We start from the raw sequence: 22679 nt of genomic DNA, 5'->3' as shown, positions 1-22679 counted from the left end.
TGAAAACACCGAAAACTCTAAAACTGCTGAATTAACAAACAAAGTGAACTTTTTATACCGATAACAAACACAGGCACCTGACGTTAGAATTTTTTTTTTTACAATTAGAATCCAAGAACTTTGAAAATAAAAAGATTCGTCACGGTCGCCATTTTGATTTTTAAGACCGACTTATCTGACACGATTTGCGATTCATGCAAAATTAATAGGAAAAAATAAATCCGTTCGCCACTTACTACTTTTTTGTGTAAACTCGTGCATCATCTACACGAATTACGATACAACCGTTCCTTTCATTAAAAATCATACTCCGAAAATCAGAGACATAGATAACAGAGATTGTCAACTCCGCCACTAGCGTTTAAATGTTACGGGACCAACCTTACTTTGAGAACTACAAGTGCAACAGCAATCTGGTATAAGTCATTAAATTTGAACCTGATAGTGAACATGAACATGAAACTATAAATATTTTAACCATGTTTTATCTATGAAATATTTACAAAAACTCTTTATTTAGTTTTTAAATTACTTTTTTAAAACTTATTGACTTTTCACAAAGTAATGGTAATGCATTACTTTACTCATGTAATGGTAATGTAATGTATTACTTCAAGAAAATTAAGAAATGTTAATGGTTATTTAATGCCCAAATTCATGAAGTAATGGTAATGTAATGCATTATTTTACAATGTAATTCACCCCAAGCCTGATTCCAACTAAGCCGGAAAACATGAACAATAACATTTAACTTGGTTCTTCAATCGATAAGATTGTATATATTATATGATGCATAAGTCTTCCAAAATGTATAATCTATTATAGATTTTGCTTACAATGCATTGTTTAAAATTTAAATTCAGTTTAATCAACGAAAGAACCAACGAACGAGAAGGCAAATTCAGACTTGTTTTTATTTTCTTTGTACAAAATTCCTTTAGAGACGAACAGCAGTCATACCGCAAGTAGACTGGAAGCCAATGAAACACCTATTTAATTTCTAAAACATCTGTGTTTAACCCGTCCCGATTTTAACTTGCGCATGAAGTTTGGTAGTAATAAGGTGAAAGATTGTCAAAATAAAATTCACAACTTTTCAAAAATGGCACATTGCGATTATGAACTTTAATTTCGATTCCACAATCAACCTCTTCTATTGATAAATGAGCTCGTACACCAACTGAATCGTCAACGGCGCTGTGCATTCAGTTACGTAACTCATTCCACATTTGAACCCGAGCAAGAATATTTTGATCAATAAAACTATTTGTTTATTTTCTAAATAGAATTTTGTTATACACAGAGGACTTAAAAAAGATTTAATGCGTGTTTTTATAATACATATTTACTGAAATGCATGAAAACTTTCTGCACTATTTTCTACGCGTAGACTCAATTCATCTGTTCTACGCGTGCCTTCCGGTTTGAGACTTCGGCTGACAGTAAATCAATAGACGGGGTCACGTGACCCCGTCTAAAAAACCCAACTTAGCTAGCTTTCCTCGTTCATATGTTGAACCATAAGGCTTAAAGCAAAAGCAAACCCGTATCAAAGGTGCCTGAGCGATAACAACAATTTACCTATATATCTCGCCTGAAATGTTAGATGTTTTTTAAGTAAAGTTTGTTAAGCTTTATTGTGTATAGACATTCCTATTAAATATATAAATTAAATATAAATTCTCTATAAAAGGCAAGCTTTTTCAGGGAGATGTGAACAATTTTGAATAAATCAGTTCAAAAACATCAAAAATAAAAAAGTAGAAAGAAATAAAATATTGCAATCATTTTAAACTTTGTATGTCATAATCGTTTTTTGACTAGCATGGTCACGATTTTGGTCAATTTTGATTTTTCTGTTTTATTATTCACAGTGCTTTCTAACGATCAACTGAATTCCCGGTGCCAGTCGATGAGTTTTTAGTAAGATACAAGGCTCACAGTTCTTCAGAATGTAAACAAGGCTCGTGTCCTGATTTCTTTTACATAGGTTCTATATACCAGTATAAAATCTTTTTCAAGTTGATTTGTCTATCCTCTTATTCATTTCAATCATAAAAAACAGTTCCTTACGAATAACACATTCATTTTAGGTCTAAAACTGGATTTTTCACTTCAACATTCAAAATGTGAACAAAAGCTTTGTTTACATAGCGAAAAATTGTAAGCTCTGTAACTCGCTTAAAACACTTACATTTTGGTTGCCAATTAAAAATTCCTTACTAAAGCATTGTAAACATTAAAATCGAAAAATATATTTTCGACCAAACCCATGACCATGCCCCTTTAAGGTTTAAGGACGACGGACCCAATTCATTTCTACAATAATGATTTTCATGAAAATTTATACGTGAGTTAGATCCAATAAAGATATATCAATATCAACCAAAAATAACATTAACATTGAACTAGATTTTTAGTAAGAACCATTTCAAAAATTGTTTGTATTACTTTTCTTTTTTCAATTGAACTTAATGGGCAAAGGCGTTTCGTGAAAGAAAAAAAAATACTATTGTAAAGATGCTGCAATATATTTTCTATCCAAATTGAAATATGATACTTACAAATGTATATGATGATTTTGAATTAATATTACGTAAAAAATGACCATGTAATCGACTTCGTTTTTACGGGGGCAAATACTAAAGGGCGGTATGTTGTTTTTTTCTTAATTTTTCATGAAAATTATCTAAAAAAAAAGTTATGTACATCATTTCGAGGTTGATTTATGACATAAAACAACTATAAGAGTGTGCTTAGCATTTTTTAATGAAAAAATCTTAGATCTTAAACACAGGGACGGTTTTGAGAAGTTGAACTGACCTCGAAATTGCGACATATTTCACGCCTTTTTGCATGTTAAGATTTCTTTTTTAATAATAATCATACAATTTTGACATCATATTTTGATCTGCACATGAACAGAATGTCTATGTTATTCAGAACAATTATTAAAATGGTATTAACATGTCAAAAATACGCGTATTTTGATACGAGTAAGCGGTTGATTGGTCGGAACGAATTGCGATCAACCGATTAGCAATTCTGAAATTGATTATAATAGATAACAATCTTTTATAAAAAGTAACTGTAAAAAAATATTCATATAGTACTTATTTTCATTGTGAAATATTTCCGTATCAATTTTTTCTCGATTATAAATTATGTTCTGTTCAATCACGATATTGACTATTTCATAATTTTCATTCGATCTTAAATCGTAGTAAGGTTTTATTCCATTGTAAGTTGAGCTCATCGACAGGTGTTTGCAAAGTGAACTCTAGAAATTCGCAGTTTCCCTCAAAATCTACAGTGATAATGGAGTGTGTCCGTGTTCCCCGCCGTAGCTCTGGCATATATCCAAACAAGGAGCTTAACTGTTCGATCTGTTTAGCTTTATCAGATGTTCCTTCAAAAGGTTTTTCATTTTTTGTTTGCATTTTCAAAACAGGATCATTCAAATACACTGTCTTGTCTTTCAATAATTTTAGCAGTGCGCTCTCAAGTTTTGATTTGCTATCCTTATTGTTAAAGTTTTTAACGATGTCTTTGAATATCTCCTTTCCTTTTGCAACTTTTTAATTAACCATGGCGCCTCCTCTGACCGAGAATTTCTAAGACAAATAAATTCCTTATCGTCACGAATATCCTCACACCTATTGTTGGTGGATCTGTTGTTGAAATAATTCACATCTGTCTTGGTAGAGCTGCAGTCGAGCAGTAAAAGATGAAACCCTTTGTAATTATCGCTTTTAGAGTTAATGCATTGTTCTAAATACGAATGTCCATCCATGTTGGAATAAAGGAAATCACTGACCAGGAAACCCCTTCTTTGGTAACGAAATGTATCAGACTTGGCCTCTATTATATTGAGCAACACTGCAATTTTCCCTTCTTTTGACGTTCCTAACCATGTTTGTCCGTCGCCGTCGAATAGCACATCTTGGCCTCCGGCGAAACTTCTATTTTTGCTTTTCCAGTAATCTAGAGGTTTCGTTGGACAATCCCAACTTTCATCCCTGTTCATTGCAAGAATTACCCTGTATTTGTTTGGCTCCGGGATGTCATTTACATAAAGAAACAGAAAACACATCTTAAGGTATAGAATTGACTTCTACAATTCTATCACTTATGATTATTACCTTTAAAAACGTAGAATAAATTTCTTGAATTCACACAGGATGCACACGAATACGTCCTGATTAGCAGGTGTGTGTGTATATATATATATATATATATATATATATATATATATATATATATATATATATATATATATATATATATATATATATATATATATATATAAGAAGCACTGACAAACCAACAACAATCGTTATCTATAGTGTCGGATCAAAAGATACACGGTTATAAGATGAGATATAAAAAAGCACTAAAAATAACCAACGACACGAACAATAAAGTAAAAATATTGTCAAATTTTCGGGACGACCGTCCCTTTTTCAGGACAACAAAATAAAAACTACATATGAAAGAACAAAAACATCTACAAAACTAGCACTAAACTAAAAACTAAATAATATATGAAAACTAAAAAATGAATAAACACCGGATCGAAACGTGGCAGCTACATCTTTGTATTAAAGATTTCAAGCCCGAGAGAGAAAAATCCCGTCCGACGCAGCGGACGGTCTGTGAAGAAGTGCTAGAAGATAACGCGAACGAATTAATTTGCTAATTGGGGGTTGCTGTTAATAAGTTGTACTAGTAAGAGAATTCGTAGTGAAGGTTTGTAGGGAAGATAGGCTCTGTAAAAGACCACATAAATATACATAAGAGTGTAAAAACTAATGGGAGTTAAATAAAGAAAATAAAATGGATAAAAAACAATTAAAATAACAAAACCAAGGAACGAGCTAGTAAGTTGAATAAATCACAGGTAGCAAGGGACAGTTTCGAATAAAGTACCCGTCAATATTTTTGTAAAATTGGGAGTTGCTGTACTTGAAGGCTTATGAGTGTTGCTAAAATTCATGAAATGATTTTTAATGATCATCATTGGTTAGAGGGGTGTCTCTTGTTGAAATTGATATGCAATATGTAGGCCCCTTATGTTAGGTACATGAGAATCAGAAGTAAAATGCGAAAACTGCGGCTTTGACTGTTGTGCTGACTTTACACAGTGAAATTGCAAGTTACAGACGGGAGGTAAAATAACACGAAAAGTAGGTGGATAGGACATTGTAAACTATACACCGGTAAGTTTCTGACATGTGATAGTGCAGCATGCACGCGGTACGGAAGGTCAACCCTCTGCAGGGAATTAGCTGGGGGAGGTCTAAAATGCTGAAAAATCATGAAAAATTAGCAAAATATGAAAGGGTCAAAATCTCATAAAAACCAGTATGTAGAGAATTTTACAGGTTTTGATTAGCAATTTTCTTCAGAAATTGGTGATTGGCCTTATAAAGAGTGAATTAAAGGTATTTGTGCTGAATGGGAACTGAGGAAATTCTAGTTACAGAGTTCCGAAGACATGCATCCCTTGGCTACAATGAATTGGATAAAAAAAAATGTCCCCTGCCACCTACATGCATGTACCCAAGAGGTGATCGCAAGTTTAAGAATGTATTGAGACAATTTCAAAATATAATATTTCTTATCTAATTTAAAAAAAGAGAAGATTTAAACAAATATTCAAGTAAAGCAGACTCGCAGTGCTAAATCAGCTTCATGTACCTATTGCTATTGATTGCGCCCAGTTAAAACAATTAGCCAATGATAAAGAACTAAAGCCAAATATTATGATTATGGCCCTGTATATCCGTAAAAATCAAACTTCATTACTTTGAAGCCAATTTGTTGACAGTTACTCATGAAACATTTGTCTTTATATTTCCGCCTCGAAAATGTTTCGGGAAACACCACGGACGCTTTTATATGAGCTAAAACCGGACACGGTATGGTAAAATCAGCCAATTTTTACAGATACGCTCAGTTATTTTTATTGATTTCATATAGGCGCCAACCTTAAACCAAAATAAAATTTTACATAGAGATACATTGATGAAAATCGAATAATAATTAATCGGTATTGTGTTGGTTTAAGTGTGGCGCCATACTTTATTTAACTATTTTTGAATACCTTGACGCAATCCGGATTAGCGTTTTATACTTGTTAAGACAGTATTAATTGAATTTATCCCCCATTTCAAATAGTTAAACTCTTGGATATCGGAGAATTCTTGTGTTTTAACATAAAAATAAAAATTCGAATCTCTTATTCGCATTGATTCCGACGAACGAGTTGTCACATTAAAAAGGGATTTTCCAGTATGCTAAAAATAGATATTCCCTGTCAACACATCGATGGATCTGTCAAACCAACAACCTATTACCCCCTGAAAACAAGATGTGAAATTATGAGATATTGGCGTGGTAGGTATTTGTTTCTTTTTATTAAACGTAGAGGAAAACTATTGACAGCGATATTTAAGGTGAAATTAATACTGCTGCTGTCGTCTGCGGCGCGGTTTCTTCTGCATATTTGTCGCCATTTTCGGCTTGTGTCTGTACTATATCACGAAGCGTCAAATGCAATGCACAATTTAGAAGATCGAATCAAACTAGTACCTAGTTAATATTGACTTATTTAATCAAAGTTATTGCTTTTGTTTTTTACTGAGCCCATCAGCACCCGGATTTGCTATTGTATGAAGCCTTTCTCACAAGGACAGTATCATGGATAGCATGTAACATATTTTAAAAGTTCAGATGATATGAATCTGCATAATAAGTGCCTTCAAGGCTAACAAATTAATTGTTATATAAATATGGGAAATTACATAATATCATTGTTGTGGAATGTTGACAGCCCCTAATTTTGAGAGTTACCTTTCTTGGAAATAAACTTTTTTTGCGATGATTTTTTATATATATATTCAGCATTTCTTATCACCTTCAAAAAAATGATAATTAATAAAACAAATTAGCACAATGATTTGTTATTTATATATATTATAACATAATTAAGAATGGGGAAATCTGAATCAGGTTTATATCTAAATAGCATATTATAATATTTTCAAGTTAGTATATTTCTAATCAAACAAATGATAAATATCCAGAGGTGGATCCAGAGGGGTGTTATAAAGCAGAATTAAGCAGTGATATCAAAATCGAAATGTCCTGCTTGTAAACAATTCAAAGTTCATTCAGATGAAGATCCTGGTTTAAAGCTAATGAATTTTAAGCACACAAGGTATTATATATGTATATTACATGTACATTCAACTATTACACTAGAGAACAATAACAGATTAGATATATAAGAGGAAATGTAATTCATAAACTGATAAGTAAATAATGCTTTGTGAGATCATCACAAATAAATGTTTAAGATTGAATTTAAATTCATGATTGAATTCAGATTTCCCCAATGAAATGTGCAATTCGCATTGCACTTACTGTAAACTTAACTGAAATTATAAATGATAATTTTTTTTTAGTTCAGTTTGATGTGATTTAAATTGTCTATACGACATACTGAAGAACAATTATAACTAATTAGCTCCAGAATAATTCTAATGTTAAATGCACATGATCTAAAGCCAATTTATAAACGCAACATTACTGTAGAAAATATTATTAAATATAACTTAATACTTATAAATGAGTTACCTGGTACCCATTTTGTTATTATTTTACAGATAATGCCAGGACACAAAACGGAGTACTTCAATTGTGTTTTGTGTTCAAAATGATCAAAACCTAAGGAAAGACGCCGCATCGACAAAAGCATAAGAAAATATCTGAAGAAAAAATTTCTGTTGGAAGGAAAAGAAAATTCAGTCATCTGCAGTAAGTGTAGGAACATATATTACAGAGAAAAGTCATGCCATAAACCCACTGAAACTCAACAATCTGTGAGTTCATCTTCTCAAACAAGTGACAGAAGACAGTTATCTAGTCCACCTTCAGTATCCTTGCAACTTCTTTCCACAGCAAAGACTCATGCATATTGCATCGTTTGTTAAAAGCCTGGACCAAAACTTGTTGTTATATCCGCAGAGTGTCGCACAGCCGTGTTTATTCAACACAATGTTTTGATTCCATCTGGAAATAGATGCTGTCCCGCACATGTGAAAGATGGACTTTTAACAAGTGCAGCCATAGAACAACTTCCAACAACAGATCATGAATTTGTCAACAGAACCGCCATCCTTAGTTAACTGCAGCACATGCGCGTTCTATGCCAAAGAAATGAACAAACCCATCTTGACTTTGATGATCTGCAAACTCTTACAGATTCTGATTGTCTATCTCTGCTTGGACTTAGTGTGGACAATTTCCAAACTCGTTGTGACTGTTTGAAAGACCATGTTAAACAGACACCATCTAGAAGTTTACGAAAATCTACAGCCATATATCTATGCAAGTTGAAATCTGGATTATCAAATCAAATACTGTCAACTTTATTTCGTACTTCAAAATCAAGTTTAAGAAGAGCAATCAGTGCTGTTAGAAATGCGATGATGACTTGTTTTGTCCCATATAATCTTGGATTTGAACACATCACAAGAGAAGATGTAATCAACGACCACACTCGCCATCTAGCCCAAACATTGTTCGGCGACATAGACAAGAGTCAGGCCATACTGGTTTTAGATGGAACCTACATATACACCGCCAAGAGCAACAACTTCGGATATCAACGCCGCTCTTACAGCATCCACAAAGGAAGGTCGCTCATCAAGCCCATGGTAATCGTGACAACCACAGGCTATTTTGTCTCGATTCAAGGACCATACCTAGCAGACCATAAAAACAACGATGCGTCAATCCTTGAACATATCATGAAAACAAATGCAGAGGACATCAAGAATTGGCTAAGTGAAGACGACATTTTCATCGTTGACAGAGGATTTAGAGATGCTTTGCCCCTGCTGGAAGATTTAGGCATTCAAGCAGAAATGCCTCGATTTTTAGAGAAGGGACAAAAACAGATGAGCACTAGTGATGCCAATAAGAGCAGACTTGTTACAAAGGTAAGAAATCTGGAAAAAAAAGAAATATTATCAATGCACGATGTTTTATATACAACTACTGACAAAAATTGTATCTCTGATTTTATCCTTGAACAGATAAGATGGGTAGTTGAGTCATCCAATGCCAGAATCAAAAGGTGGCGATATTTGGACCGTACCCTCCCTACAAATCAGATCCCTTTCGTTGGAGATTATGTCAGAATTGTATGCGCCCTGTCAAATAAGTTCTTCCCACCTCTGAGCAAAACTCACAGTATAGAGGAAGACGAGGCAGACGCAGCTAAAATGCTTTATCTGTCTAAACAGGTACGACTAATCCGGGTACTTAATCAACACTGAAAAAGGGGACATATTTTATAAATCGTTTAACATTTTACCGAGCTTATCCCACATAAGTAAATAAAATAAGATATGTGAATTTAATATGAAATGTAAAATTTAATGGATTGCTTAATTGTGTTTTTAACAGGTAAATAATCTCCAACGATTGGTTGAAGATAATGGTCTGAACAGAAGGCCAACTCAGTGGCAGCCAGTCCCCGAGTTTGGAATAGAGAACTTCCCCACCCTGGACGAGGAGCAGTTACGGAACTTGACTTGCGGGACCTATCAACTGAAGCTTTCTCGCAGCTATATCCAAGAGCATATTGATGGGGACTGTGACATTTGGTTCCATAAGGATAATGACAGGCTACTGCGGGTAAAGATTCAGAGTCGCCACACATCATCAAAACAGTACTTGGTCTGTATTGAGTTCTCTGACTGTTCGGTAGATGCATGGTACTGTACATGCAGGGCAGGTACCAGAGTAGTGGGTATGTGCTCCCATATAGCGGCCATCATTTGGTACCTGTCAAAAGGAAGACATGAGGGAGGGAAGTACGGTGTGCGTGATTGGGGTGAGCATGTTCTTGATGCAGCAGACATTCCACCTCCCGTTGATGAGTCTGACAGTGATGCGAGCAGTTGTGAAAGTGTACCCGAGGAATGAACAGTTACTGGTTGTTGTAGTGAATATCATAATTGTCTTAGCCATATTACCATTGTTCTGAACATATAAGATGAAACTGTTAAGTAGAGATTTGTTTTATGATTTTTAGAGAGAGAATGAGAGAGAGAGAGACGGGTGTACACTGCGGGTGTAGCAACTACGTATGCATGGTAATGTCCTTTCGAATATATTGATTTTGATCTTTTAATTACTTGTTCCTGTTTGTGTGAGTTTTTGTTGTTGTTGTTGTTTTGAGGATATTAATTGTATAATGTTTAGAATTCCATTGTATTGAAATGCGGTACATGTAGTAGTGTGATGATTTAGAGTGAGAGACAGAGAGAGAGAGAGAGAGAGAGAGAGAGAGAGAGAGAGAGAGAGAGGGGGGGGGGCAATGAAATGAATCAAATGATAAATATAAAGTACTGTATTTTTTGTCTAGATGTATATATTTATTATTAATTGAAATTGTTCCTGCTCTCTTTTTCATTAGATTACAGAGTTTTAAATTTTTATCTAGTACACAACTTTTAAAATACATAACCTATTTACTTAGAATTACATTTATCTGACTGTTTTACTACTCATATGTCTTTTCTTTAGAAAAATTATTCTTGATATTTATTAATTGAATCGAAAATATTTATCTTATGATAATTGGATTTAGATTTGTTTTTTTGTGTATTTCATTTTTTTTAAAATTGTAATTAACTTATATAATGATAATAATGGGTGTATATGCTGTACAAGAATCTGTAAATAATCGTCATTTATAATACAACCAATGACACACAAGATAAAATTATTGATATGTACATGAATATTATTTTTCAATGTTATTGTTGTATTTCTGAATAAAATCAAATCTAATTTCAACAAAATTATTTTGAAAGATTTTTCTAATTTAATCAACCTTTTATCTTTTTATCTACTTCCAAACCAAGTTCATATTTATGACAGTCGACATGACGTCACGACGTCAGAGCGCAGAATTTCATGGCATGTTTAGAGGCTTGTAATTATGAAACGAATAGAGATATCGACAAAAAGTAAATTATTCTAGGAAGCAAATATTGTGATCATTAATCTCACAAAATATGACTAAGTCTGGGGACAGGGCCGATTTTCATAGTTTCTGGCTTTAGTCCTTTGTTGAAAGATAAAAACCATAATTGACGTGTAGCTTCCCTATCCTGTTAAAATGCATGCATTTTTGCTTTTTTTTTTAATTAAGAACTGTGTTCACAATTTTGAATAGATCAGTCAACTTTGGTTCAGCGTATAATGATGATACAAGTAATACACTTTTGAATTGATGAATAATCCTAAAAGAAATTAATTCATATCTTTGTGGTAACTGTGAATATGTCTTTTGGTAGTTTAAGCAAATATATTAAAATCCAATATAAGTAGTTTGTCATTTGCATGATGCAATAAAACTGCAGGTCTGTAGCTCCAGGTCTGCAAAAATTCGGATGGAAGACCTACAGTTCCGTACGTGTTAAATAGTTGTAATTCACGGCGCACAAAAACTTGCGCTTGTTTTGGACTGATTAATCTCACTTCCACATAAAGTCTGGGAAAATAATTAGTAGCACCTAACTTTTCAGACAATGTCATCTAATTCCCAATCCCAAGGACTTGCAAAACCCCAAATTAAAACAGCACCACTTTTTTTCAGATACTATTATAACAACCCCTAACCCCCCATGTTGTGTTTAGTAACTTTAACATTTATTCCGAGCTGTTTTCACCCAATCTTAATAGATAAATTTCAATAAGGTCAACCCGTTCCGTATGTACTAAAAGATATATTAAGAGATATTTTAAGGTAAACAAAGTGGTCGTTGCTTTAGATGAGTACACGTACATGTGTATTATCAGACCTTGGGGATTTCAATTATTGGCAAACTGAAATTTGAATAATTCTCGAGGAGAGAAAATTGATACAAACAGAATTGATATAAAGTTTGTCAATGTTATTTTTTATTTTGCTCATTACTGTTATATGAGATTAAATTTTTCATTTTTTTATAGAAATAATATTTCTTCCATTTATTAAAAAAATATTTTTTTGTGTGCAGGTCCATCAAAGGATACCCTTCTGTCAGACTAAAGACGAGGGCTGCTCAAAAGGTAATGCCGCTGATGCGATAACATCATATTATTAAACCTAGGCGTGAAGCCACAAAATTTTGCACAATGTAACATTTACATATTTGATGTTTTACTATTGATAACTTATTATGATTACTGATAGTAACTTATTAAATAGAGTGAGAAGAAAGAATGGTTGTCATCTGCCTGATACGTTATTTTTGGCTACTTTGACGTTTTGTTTTAATCATGATTATGTTCTTTACCAACTATTCTTCATGATGCTTCATTTTCAAAATTTTGTAATCGATGTCAAATTTGAAAAACATCACAGACAACATATTTAAAATCGATTAACCGTAACGAAACAAAAAATCTATTTTTTCAGCACGTGCTTCTTGTTATTCGATGCTATTCAATAGTAATCTTTATTATTAACAGTTTTAAAAGTGAAACGCTTAAAAATGCATGGGAAATGTTGGAATGTCGAATTGTTCTAACGACAGATTGTACATGTGCTCTCTAGTGATATACTGTTCATACGTCTATCATCTTTCACATTACGCAAAACATATGGAAACCTTATAAAAGTTATTATCAGAATATTTTTCTTTGCTAAATATTGCTTTTCATTTCGATATGCAACAAATGAATATCTCTGTTTCAACACTAACTAAACTAAAACAAAAGTGTCCGTGATATCCTGGAAAGACCGAGATATTGGGTCTCGACCAGATGTCAAGATTGCTACATCCATCTAAACCACCTGAAACATAGGTACCTTGTTGGCAAGTTAACTTATACCATTTATGGCCGCGTGTAATATCGTTTCAAACAGTACGCAACACCGTCAAATTGGCACGTGTACGCACCAGACGTTCTGTGAACGAGATTAAGCACTGATTCAGAGACATAGAACCGCACGTCTTGTATGGGCGTAAAGACATCTTAGATTTAATTACCAGAACTGGCTTGACCAATGTTGGTTTTGTTGTTGAAATCAGGTAATTGATGAACTGAAATAATGGAATTTTAACCATACTTGAAGATAATGCAATAATACTAGACTTTGACCCGTGCGTGCACGGGTTAACATTGCATATGATATCGAACATTTATAAAATAGATACATCGACACACCGTATTGTTGACATTTACAGAACCAAGCGTTAAGCCTACAATAATGCTATTTATTTCACTACCCTCTGCTTAGTTAAAATAATTATAACTGTGTCTTGGAACAGGCCTTCACCACAGTTAAAATGCCTCCCATATACCCGTAATGTAGCAGGAAATTGCAGAATCGCTCCAAAACGATTTCTATTTAATAACAAACCATTTTGAGACTGTAAATACCTTTCATCTAAAAATTTTATTCAAATTATTGAAGAATTCAATTCTTTTTCACCAACTTTTTTTTTTACCAGAATATATATAGCAGATTTCCAATAAAAATTTACACGTATTTGTAGTATTGTTTCTGAGTTTATCCATGCAAATGTGATATTGTGGAAACGTAAACTAAAAAGGTCGAATCTATTATTTTAATATAGTAGTATAGATAAAAAAAAACCTGCCGTTTTTTTATTAATTGTTGTTATCTTGCTTTATATGTTTCTCCTTTTTATAAAAATGGTATTTGTTAGCTTTATTTAACAATATCACAGTACGTCATGGATAGATATGTTTACAATAGAGGTCCGTCAAAGTATGCCTTTCTGACAACGTTCAGACAATGCAATCACGTGACCTTTCATGCAAAGCAAGACAAACACAGATCAAATTATTTACCTTTTAGCAAACAATTTATAAAGTTAACATGTGTTCCAGTATTCTCTTGTCAAATTCTCAGCAAGGTATTCCGATCAATTTTACATGACATTTAGCTTTCAGTCATGACGTCATGAATCTACGTTAATACACTCCGATTTAAAAAAATGTCTCTGGTATTTTTTTAAAATTTGATTTCGGTCTACGTTTTGATAGTTTAATATCAATAGAATATCAATTTGAATAGGTTTTTGTAACTAAGATTTATTATTTCGCGGAATTACATGTATCTTTGACTCCGTATGCCTCATTTACACCCCTGCAATATTTGATTCTTGCTGTTATTAAAATTCTGTTTATCAATACCTGTATGAAAAAAGTAATACATGTCGTAATTTCTAGAAAAAAAACAACAATTCTGATAAGATAAATGTTTATTATGATGACTTAACAAGGACAATTAGTCTAATACAATAAATGACCAACACCAGAACGAAAAGAGAATAAATGTGTTAGTGAATTATCTGGAACAAACAACGCAAGAGACAAGCTCTCCATTTTCACAAGGGGGACACGGAACGAAAAGAGATTAAATGTGTTAGTGAATTATCTGGAACAAACAATGCAAGAGACATACTCTCCATTTTCATAAGGGGGACACGGCAATGATCCACACACGGTTTTCACGGGATAAAACAATCTTCCGTTGTCATCCTTTCTAGACCCATGAACATAATCTGGATTATCGTCCAAGCACAAGTACTCACTCATATGATAGGGGTATCGATTGGCGGTCAAGATTCCTGTGTACTGTTTTTGCCAGTGGGTCGGACATGTACGTTTCGCTGGAATCATGATGGTTGATGACGCTATATTTGTTCGGCAGACGGTGCAAGGGACGTTTTCGTCTGTGCGTACGTGACCTATATTAAACTGGAACTCGCCGCCATAGAGATTTGCATAATCGTATCTGTCTGGCAATGATATTCCGTATGGTAGACGATCGGGATCATGTGGCAAACACAAAGTGTTTGCGCCATTTCCCTTTGCATTATATTGGCTTCCACCAACATATCCTGTCAATCATAAGTTAAACTACATGTGAACAAATTTTGGATATCACCAAGCGATGTTCTGCTTACAGAAAAGCGTATCTCACAATATACTTACATGTATTTTCTCAGACTTTTAGAAAACTTTTAAAAAGTTTTATTTTTTAGTTCAAGTATATACATCCGATGCTTTCGATTGATGTTGTCTAACCATTGTGTTCGATAATAAAGATTTAAGTTTTTCAACTTGCATGTGTACATACATTTTATATTGACATGTATAAATACACCAAACGTATGTTATATCTGCCGTGCGTTTATCGAGAAGAAATCAAGAAAACCAAATTAAATGGATTATGTCCTCTTTTTTCACGAGCTACTTAAAAAAAAGATGCGTCCTGCTGTCTTCCTGGCCCGAGTCTTCAATGACCCCTTAAGGTCTCATCTAAGGATTATAAGGCTAAAAATCAATTCATTTTGAAGAATCTTTTTATTCTACTCTTTAAGAACACTTTCCCAAAAAATGCATCCTTAGATGTCTTGAGAAAGATACTGAAAATGACACGGTTTGTACCACACCTTGTTAATCAAAACCCTTCTCTCTGTCATCAAAAGAACACGTCAGAATGTTTCATGTCTTATAAATGTTCATTATATATAATGTAATACATATCAAGATTTATCAACTGGGTTTATTTTGAAGCTGAGACAATTGCACTCTATACCGTAATTTAATCTTATTGCCCAAATGACTATTCTAAATCATGCCATAACTCAAGTTGATTGCAGAAGAACACACATACTTTTTGTAAAAATGATATTTTAGTTATCTTATCATAAATACTAATCGTAAAGATTACCGTTATAAACTTCTTTTGTTCCATGCACAGCTGGGCAAGAGTGTTTTCCCCAGATTATGTAAGTCGAACCTACAATACAAGAAACATTCTCAAAACATTTTTGTGACGTCATCTTTTGTTAAACCGAGTCCATAAAATGTTCATAATCAATAGAAAGACAAAATGTTTTAAGTAAGCTATTAGTCTTGAACTGGATTTTGTCAGATATTGTGCTGTCGTCGGCGCTGACGTGCCTCGGACTGTAAAATATTTGACATACATATAATGGACAGTTTTCGGTTTATAACCATTAAAAATTACATGAATGCATAAACTTGCCATTTTTTGGCGATAGTCGGTAATATAATTCACCAGGATATGCAAACAGTTAGAAAATTAAATTGTTCGAAATCCAAAGAAAATAAAATATTGTAAATAAATCCTATTACATTTTTTACTGTGTATTTATTTAACGTTTACGGTGGGTAGCGATAATCGCGATATCAAGCACATCGCTAATTGCCATGCATATGTCTATAAGGTTAGAAACATTCAGTAATATATTCTAATCTACGCCAACTTGCTGAAAAGGCTCGATCACGTAATGATTGGTCAGTGGTGCATTTAACGTGCAGGCAATGCTTGCACTGTATGATACTTCTCTAAAAATGTTTCCTATCTGAAATTAATAAAAAAGATAAACTACCTAATAAAAGGTCTAGGAATTCACCTTTTTAACGATAATTTCAGAATTGCTCTTTTTGCAGGGAAAGTTCAAAATTTGGCGAGGCTTTGGTTTTGTATGTAACTTAACAATTACGTTGTTTCATATTTCAGCAAACTGTGTCATTACGTCATGCAAAGAACAGTACCCTAGTTATCGTAAAGGGGGCAAAATTTTACACGGGGCAATATTTTATAGACGGCAATATTTTACAGACGGGCTAACATTTCAGTTTTTGACTGTTTGTCTACATTATTTATAAAGTGAGAATATATTGCTAAATATTAGACATGATTTTATATGTTAAGTGCTGTGTCATCCTAGGTTTTCCTTCACAACTCTGTTGGATAAAATTCATAAGATGGAAGAACCTATATTTATCCTATTTCTAAAGATGATTGTGCAATTTACAAACTGAAAAAAAACCTATACTTTTAAAAGACATTTTTTATGATTAAAAACCCCCAGAACAAACAGCATTTCTCTTTACCTGTATAGCCCGATATCCACCGGGGATGTTCATCTCTGATCCGATCAAGAAGAGAACGATGTGTTCCTAAGGCCGGCTGGGATGATGCCAGTAATAACACTGTCATGAAAATAGTTACGAAAGCCGTGGGGAACATTGTGCTCTTCTACTTTGTTTTTTTTCGAAAATATGACAGTCACTGTCTTCTTATCAGTATGGACTGAAATACTCTTTAAAAAATCAAATTTAAAATATATACTCATCAATTTAAAGCGTCAAATAACATCTACAATGTGTTATAATATTTAGGGTTAATTGGAAAACGCATATCTATGATTTGAATGTTTTTATTTTCGTATCTTTTATAATTATCATACAATTTTGTTTGAGATTTTCAATTTAATCAACCAGTTAAGTTAGTTTACACCTAATATTTAAGATTGATTTAAACAATAGACTGTGCATTAGAATTTATGTGTTCCCATAATGCTTTTAAACACACTGTACCCATTGATTTACGTTTTTAAAAAAAAAAAAATTGTACAATGTTTGTGTAGTAAATGTTTCAGTCCCACGTACTTTAAATGCACAATTTAACATCATAATAAATTAAACTTTATCATTTAAAAGCAAGCATTTGCATATTAGCTATTATAGTATAAAATATACATACCATAAAACCGGAAACGACGTACTTTGCTCTGCTTAAGGAACTTAAATAGTTACATCTTGAATTCTATTGGTTGGCACAGTGCCAATTATACGATAGGCCAATGAAATTACAGATGAACTCTATTCACTTCTCGGAGCTTTCCGGGAAGGGTAAAACAACTTATGGTAAATGTCTAAGAAGCTGTGATTAAATCCACTGAAGCAGTCAAAGGAATGCAACAAATGCATTCTGTTACCAGAGACGAACTATTTTCTAAAGAAATGTATTTTATATATTAATTGTCAATAGGTACAAAAATTTTAATTTGACAATTAATATTTTGTCAAAACTTTCATTGTATTAATCATACATATAAAAATATACAGTGACAAAATCTTTCTGCAATATATTGATAATACCATGATTATCTGTTTTATAATCAATTAGTAAACACTGGACAGAATTGTATCTTATTTTTCAGTTCAATTAAAAAATGTAAGCTAACACTAAAAACTGTATGGGAATGTATTAAATAACATTGGATGCATGGGTGGTTATGTGAATATATTCCTCGATCGAAGGTATGGAGAGTATGTGTTGATCAAGGACCAAACAAGATGGTATGATATTTTGCTCGTATATAATACTCAGAAAGTTTTGGCAAACATTGTTATCTCGCAACCCACAATATACAATATTTAACATTATTCAAGTAGTGGTACCCTGTATATGTGCAGTTAAGTTTTCTGATTTTTATTTTTAATCTGAGGAGTTAATGAGGGACAGAAAAATGACTTTATCTATAATAGAACCTTTTTATGGATGCAATAAAAGCATCACTTAAAATACATGTAAATGGTTAATGTGCTACTATACATGTAAATGGTTAATGTGCTACTATACATGTAAATGGTTAATGTGCTACTATACATGTAAATGGTTAATGTGCTACTATACATGTAAATGGTTAATGTGCAACTTTACATGTAAATGGTTAATGTGCTACTTTACATGTAAATGGTTAATGCGCTACTTTACATGTAAATGGTTAATGTGCTACTTTACATGTAAATGGTTAATGTACTACTTTACATGTAAATGGTTAATGTGCTACTTTACATGTAAATGGTCATTCAGATTTCTGTTTTAAATATTTTGGTAATTGCTAGGTAACAAGACAAGTAGTATTATTCTATGCATGAATATGTGCAGTAAAACTTTGGAGTATTTATCTTTTTATTCCCAATATGAGTCCATGGAATGAAAATGTATATGCAATATTATTGGATGTTTATTTGCAAATTAAAAAGACATATAAAAGGAAATTGGCTGTTTAAGTTAATCTCCGATTTGACACATTTTTCAAAGAGTACGAAAATGTCTGAATTAAGATTTCAACATGTGTGAAATAGGCAATGTTTTTTTTTACGGTAATTCTATTTCACAAGAATATTACTAATTTTAAATTATCTAAGGTGTGATATTTCTGCTTTCCACATACTTTTTGGTCAAAATAATTACCTTCTCAAGTCACGATAACTATAACTTTCATGTTATTTTGACAAGTTTCCACTTAAAGGTTACGAATTGTCGTTAACTTTAGTTTTCTATCAGTAAACTACATGGACAATTTACAACCGATAAAGCTAGTTTATCGAAAATAGGTTAAGCTCATTTTCGTAAATTGGGCCTGCCTCAGAAAAAAAGCCAACAGAAATCGTTTAACAAGGAACAAAAAGCCCATTACTTTTTAACGCTTGTCAGGTTTACCACTATACGACGATTATATAAAGAGTTGAACCCCCCCCCCCCCCCCCCAAATTTTCTTTCCATTAACGTGTAAAGACAAAGTGTTGACAAAGTATCAGCATAGCATTAATACGTTTAAACATAATTATATCGTCAAAAGAATCATCATAAAATAAAAAGGAAAATAAGTTAGGGCCAGTTTTACTATCCTAAATCTAAAAAGGTGGTATTGAACACCGTCGATAATAAAATGGATAAAAGTTCACTACAATCTAAATTCTTACACCGGTTTATTAAGAATTTTAAAACTTAACAATATTTTATCCAAAAATGTTTTTGGAAAAGGTAAAAATATGAAAAGCCCCCTGCGGTATCCGAACTCATGACTTACATAGCCATAGCTAATGCTCTTACCCATTTCGTTACGCTGTTTTGGAAAAGAAAAAAAATGAAAATTAAACCGATTTTATTGTTTATTTCGATATTATGTACTTCACAATATGAAGGTGTCCCATTCAAATTTGAGGCCTAAATTACATTTCATCATAATAGCCGTTTCACAAAACAGTAACATCCTTAGGTTATCTTGGTTTTTATCAGAAATATTAGGACACTTGGGCACTTGTCGTAAGTGTGGAGCCATACGATTCATCAAAAATTGACATCTACAGAAAGAAACTATGTTTAGAAAGTCTACCGTTTCAACTGATTTTTGATCTGTGCACTGGTGATGAACTTCATCATAGTTTAAAATATCTCATTATTGTACAATGTGCTCTGCTTACTATTCTGTAGATGTGGATGATACTTGATCGCCGATTTTGTTTTATTCCTGTGGATTATGAACAATTATTATTATAAAACTATCAATTTTGGAACATTTGCCAGATAAAACAAGGATTCACTATCAAAAGCAGTTTCTTTGAATTATCATTCAACCTATTATCATCAAAATAAACAATTAAGTGATATTGAGGAGATAAATTAAATTTACCAGCAATCTAGACAAAATTTGATAGAAAAATGAAAAAAAAAATGTTTTGTGGAACAGTTATGATTACCAAATGTTGTTATAAATTTTGGTCTTAAGAAGTCTTAAATAAGAAATATAGTCTGCCATGCATAAATCGATGCCTTTCTGAAGGCTTTTCATTCTAACAGAATTTGCTCCTATTTTTGTTTTATAATTGTTTCGTTTTATTCAGTAATATTTTTTTATTTTGTAAATATATGAAGAAATGCTGTAGAGGTTGTGATATTTAGCATGTGTTAAAAAATATTGCTCGTAACAAACTTTTTAAATTTTCCATGATTTTCATATAATATTTTAGTCGTGTAAATAAAATATACAATGTCTTTGCATCAAAAAGAAATGCCTTATGCGTCAGAATGACGGACATTGTTCTTTTTTTTTTTGAATCATCACAACACCTTGATCAGTAATCAATTACAGTAGACGGGGTTTCAGAGTTATTGTACTGTAATATGAATGCATCACAAGTAGGCGTGTGGTGGACTCATACAAAGACTGTCGTGACATAATAACGAAGAACTATTTCATACTATTCACAAACTTGGTGACAACTGCAGCGGTTTGTATAGAAAAAAAAACAAGGCTCTACATGTGCGTTTCAATTTACATACTCGACAATAACCCAAACTTGTTACATGCATAATAGTTGTTACATATGCTACCTTAATATCCCATAATTCCACCGTTTAACTTGTTAACAGCTGAAGGTGATCTCAGACGACCGTTTTGTTAATTCTACAACAACACGTGTTTAAAATTTATTTAAGGTCAAGATCTAGTGCATGTAAATGAAACTAGAACCTACAGGTTTATGAAATTCAAGATATAAATTCTTTTAATGATGCTTCATAACAATATCTTTGTTTCATAGGGTGTATCGGGGCGTAAATTTTTGATAAACACAGTGATTCTTAGTGTTCATTATGTATGTTTACATGCACACATATTTCAGACATATTTCATACATTTCAAGATTCTACATATTGTAATATCTTATTAATCTAAAGGAAATAGATTATCCGTGTAGTGTGAAAACGTGTTTTCTTGCAAAAAAAAAAAATAAAAATATATATATATATATATATATATATATATATATATATATATATATATATATATATATATATATATATATATATAAATAGCAGTAAATGAAAAGAAAAAAAAAAGGAGATATAGAAGATGAAAAAAAATACAATAGAAAAGAGGGTACATGTATATTTGTTCACAGGTCAATATAATTAAAAAAAAAAAAGAGAGAGTAGTTTAAGCAATCGCATATGTCATAAAACTTGTTATAATTTCTCACAAATTGTTTGCCAGTGGTTTTCATAATCTGAGTATCTACAGTTTTTCAATAACATATATTTTTCAAGCAGAATCCTGTTTTTTATTATTTGTAGTTCAAGCTTTTTGACAATATCCAAACTAGTCTCAGTGGACCTTAGTCCTATATGATCAATCTCTGAAACAGAGAAACAGCCCAATGTTAAAACTTCCCTAGTTTTAGAACCACCGCATAGTGAAGTACCATCATATAATGAAGTATCAGCATGTAATGTTGAACTATCAGCACGTAATGTTAAAGTACCATCATGTAATGTTAAAGTATCAGCATGTAATGTTAAAGTATCAGCACGGAATGTTAAAGTACCATCACGTAATGTTAAAGTACCATCATGTAATGTTGAAGTATCAGCACGTAATGTTAAAGTACCATCATGTAATGTTAAAGTATCATCATATTATGAAGATTACCTACATAAGGCAGTTGAGGCGTTCCATATATTTCGATATTATGTACTTCACAATATGAAGGTGTCCCATTCAAACTTGAGGCCTAAATAACATTTCATCATACTAGCCGTTTCACAAAACAGTAACATCCTTAGGTTATCTTGGTTTTTATCAGAAATATTAGGACACTTGGGCACTTGTCGTAAGTGTGGAGCCATACGATTCATCAAAAATTGACATCTACAGAAAGAAACTATGTTTAGAAAGTCTACCGTTTCAACTGATTTTTGATCTGTGCACTGGTGATGAACTTAATCATAGTTTACAATATCTCATAATTGTACAATGTGCTCTGCTTACTATTCTGTAGATGTGGATGATACTTGATCGCCGATTTTGTTTTATTCCTGTGGATTATGAAAAATTATTATTATAAAACTATCAATTTTGGAACATTTGCCAGATAAAACAAGGATTCACTATCAAAAGCAGTTTCTTTGAATTATCATCCAACCTATTATCATCAAAATAAACAATTAACTAATATTGAGGAGATAA

General features: G+C 32.5%; 2 protein-coding genes and 1 non-coding gene across 3 annotated transcripts; 1 reads left to right on the top strand and 2 right to left on the bottom strand.

Annotated features, from left to right (window-relative positions):
* Nucleotides 1–2581: 2581 nt before the first annotated feature.
* LOC117682633 (transport and Golgi organization protein 2 homolog) lies at nt 2582–4194 on the bottom strand. Its single transcript, XM_034450668.2, is given in 2 exon segments — nt 2582–3489; nt 3492–4194. Coding segments are annotated over 2 exon segments (888 nt in total). The 5' UTR covers nt 4094–4194; the 3' UTR covers nt 2582–3203.
* Nucleotides 4195–8395: 4201 nt separating this feature from the next.
* Nucleotides 8396–10370, top strand: LOC117688430 (uncharacterized). Its single transcript, XM_066082080.1, has 3 exons — nt 8396–9008; nt 9105–9314; nt 9478–10370. Exons 1-3 carry the CDS (start codon nt 8493–8495, stop codon nt 9997–9999), a joined length of 1248 nt encoding a protein of 415 aa, XP_065938152.1. The 5' UTR covers nt 8396–8492; the 3' UTR covers nt 10000–10370.
* A 3912-nt stretch (nt 10371–14282) lies between these two features.
* LOC105330241 (uncharacterized) lies at nt 14283–17180 on the bottom strand. Its single transcript, XR_010713094.1, has 3 exons — nt 16972–17180; nt 15779–15847; nt 14283–14942 (listed from the first exon to the last, which is right to left on the bottom strand). It is a non-coding gene; the product is annotated as an uncharacterized protein (transcript).
* Between the last annotated feature and the right edge of the window lie 5499 nt (nt 17181–22679).

The sequence above is a fragment of the Magallana gigas genome, chromosome 4 (genome assembly GCF_963853765.1).
Source record: "Magallana gigas chromosome 4, xbMagGiga1.1, whole genome shotgun sequence".
Classification (NCBI taxonomy): domain Eukaryota; kingdom Metazoa; phylum Mollusca; class Bivalvia; order Ostreida; family Ostreidae; genus Magallana; species Magallana gigas.
The sequence above is the reverse complement of the archived record's forward strand: the minus strand, read 5'-3'. Positions and strand labels throughout refer to the sequence as shown.

Coding starts and splice junctions, on each gene's coding strand:
- LOC117688430 (XM_066082080.1), top strand. CDS start 8,493: ATGATGACTTGTTTTGTCCCATATAATCTTGGATTTGAACACATCACA. Junction 9,009..9,104: donor AGAGCAGACTTGTTACAAAG/GTAAGAAATCTG, acceptor ATCCTTGAACAG/ATAAGATGGGTAGTTGAGTC. Junction 9,315..9,477: donor TGCTTTATCTGTCTAAACAG/GTACGACTAATC, acceptor TGTTTTTAACAG/GTAAATAATCTCCAACGATT.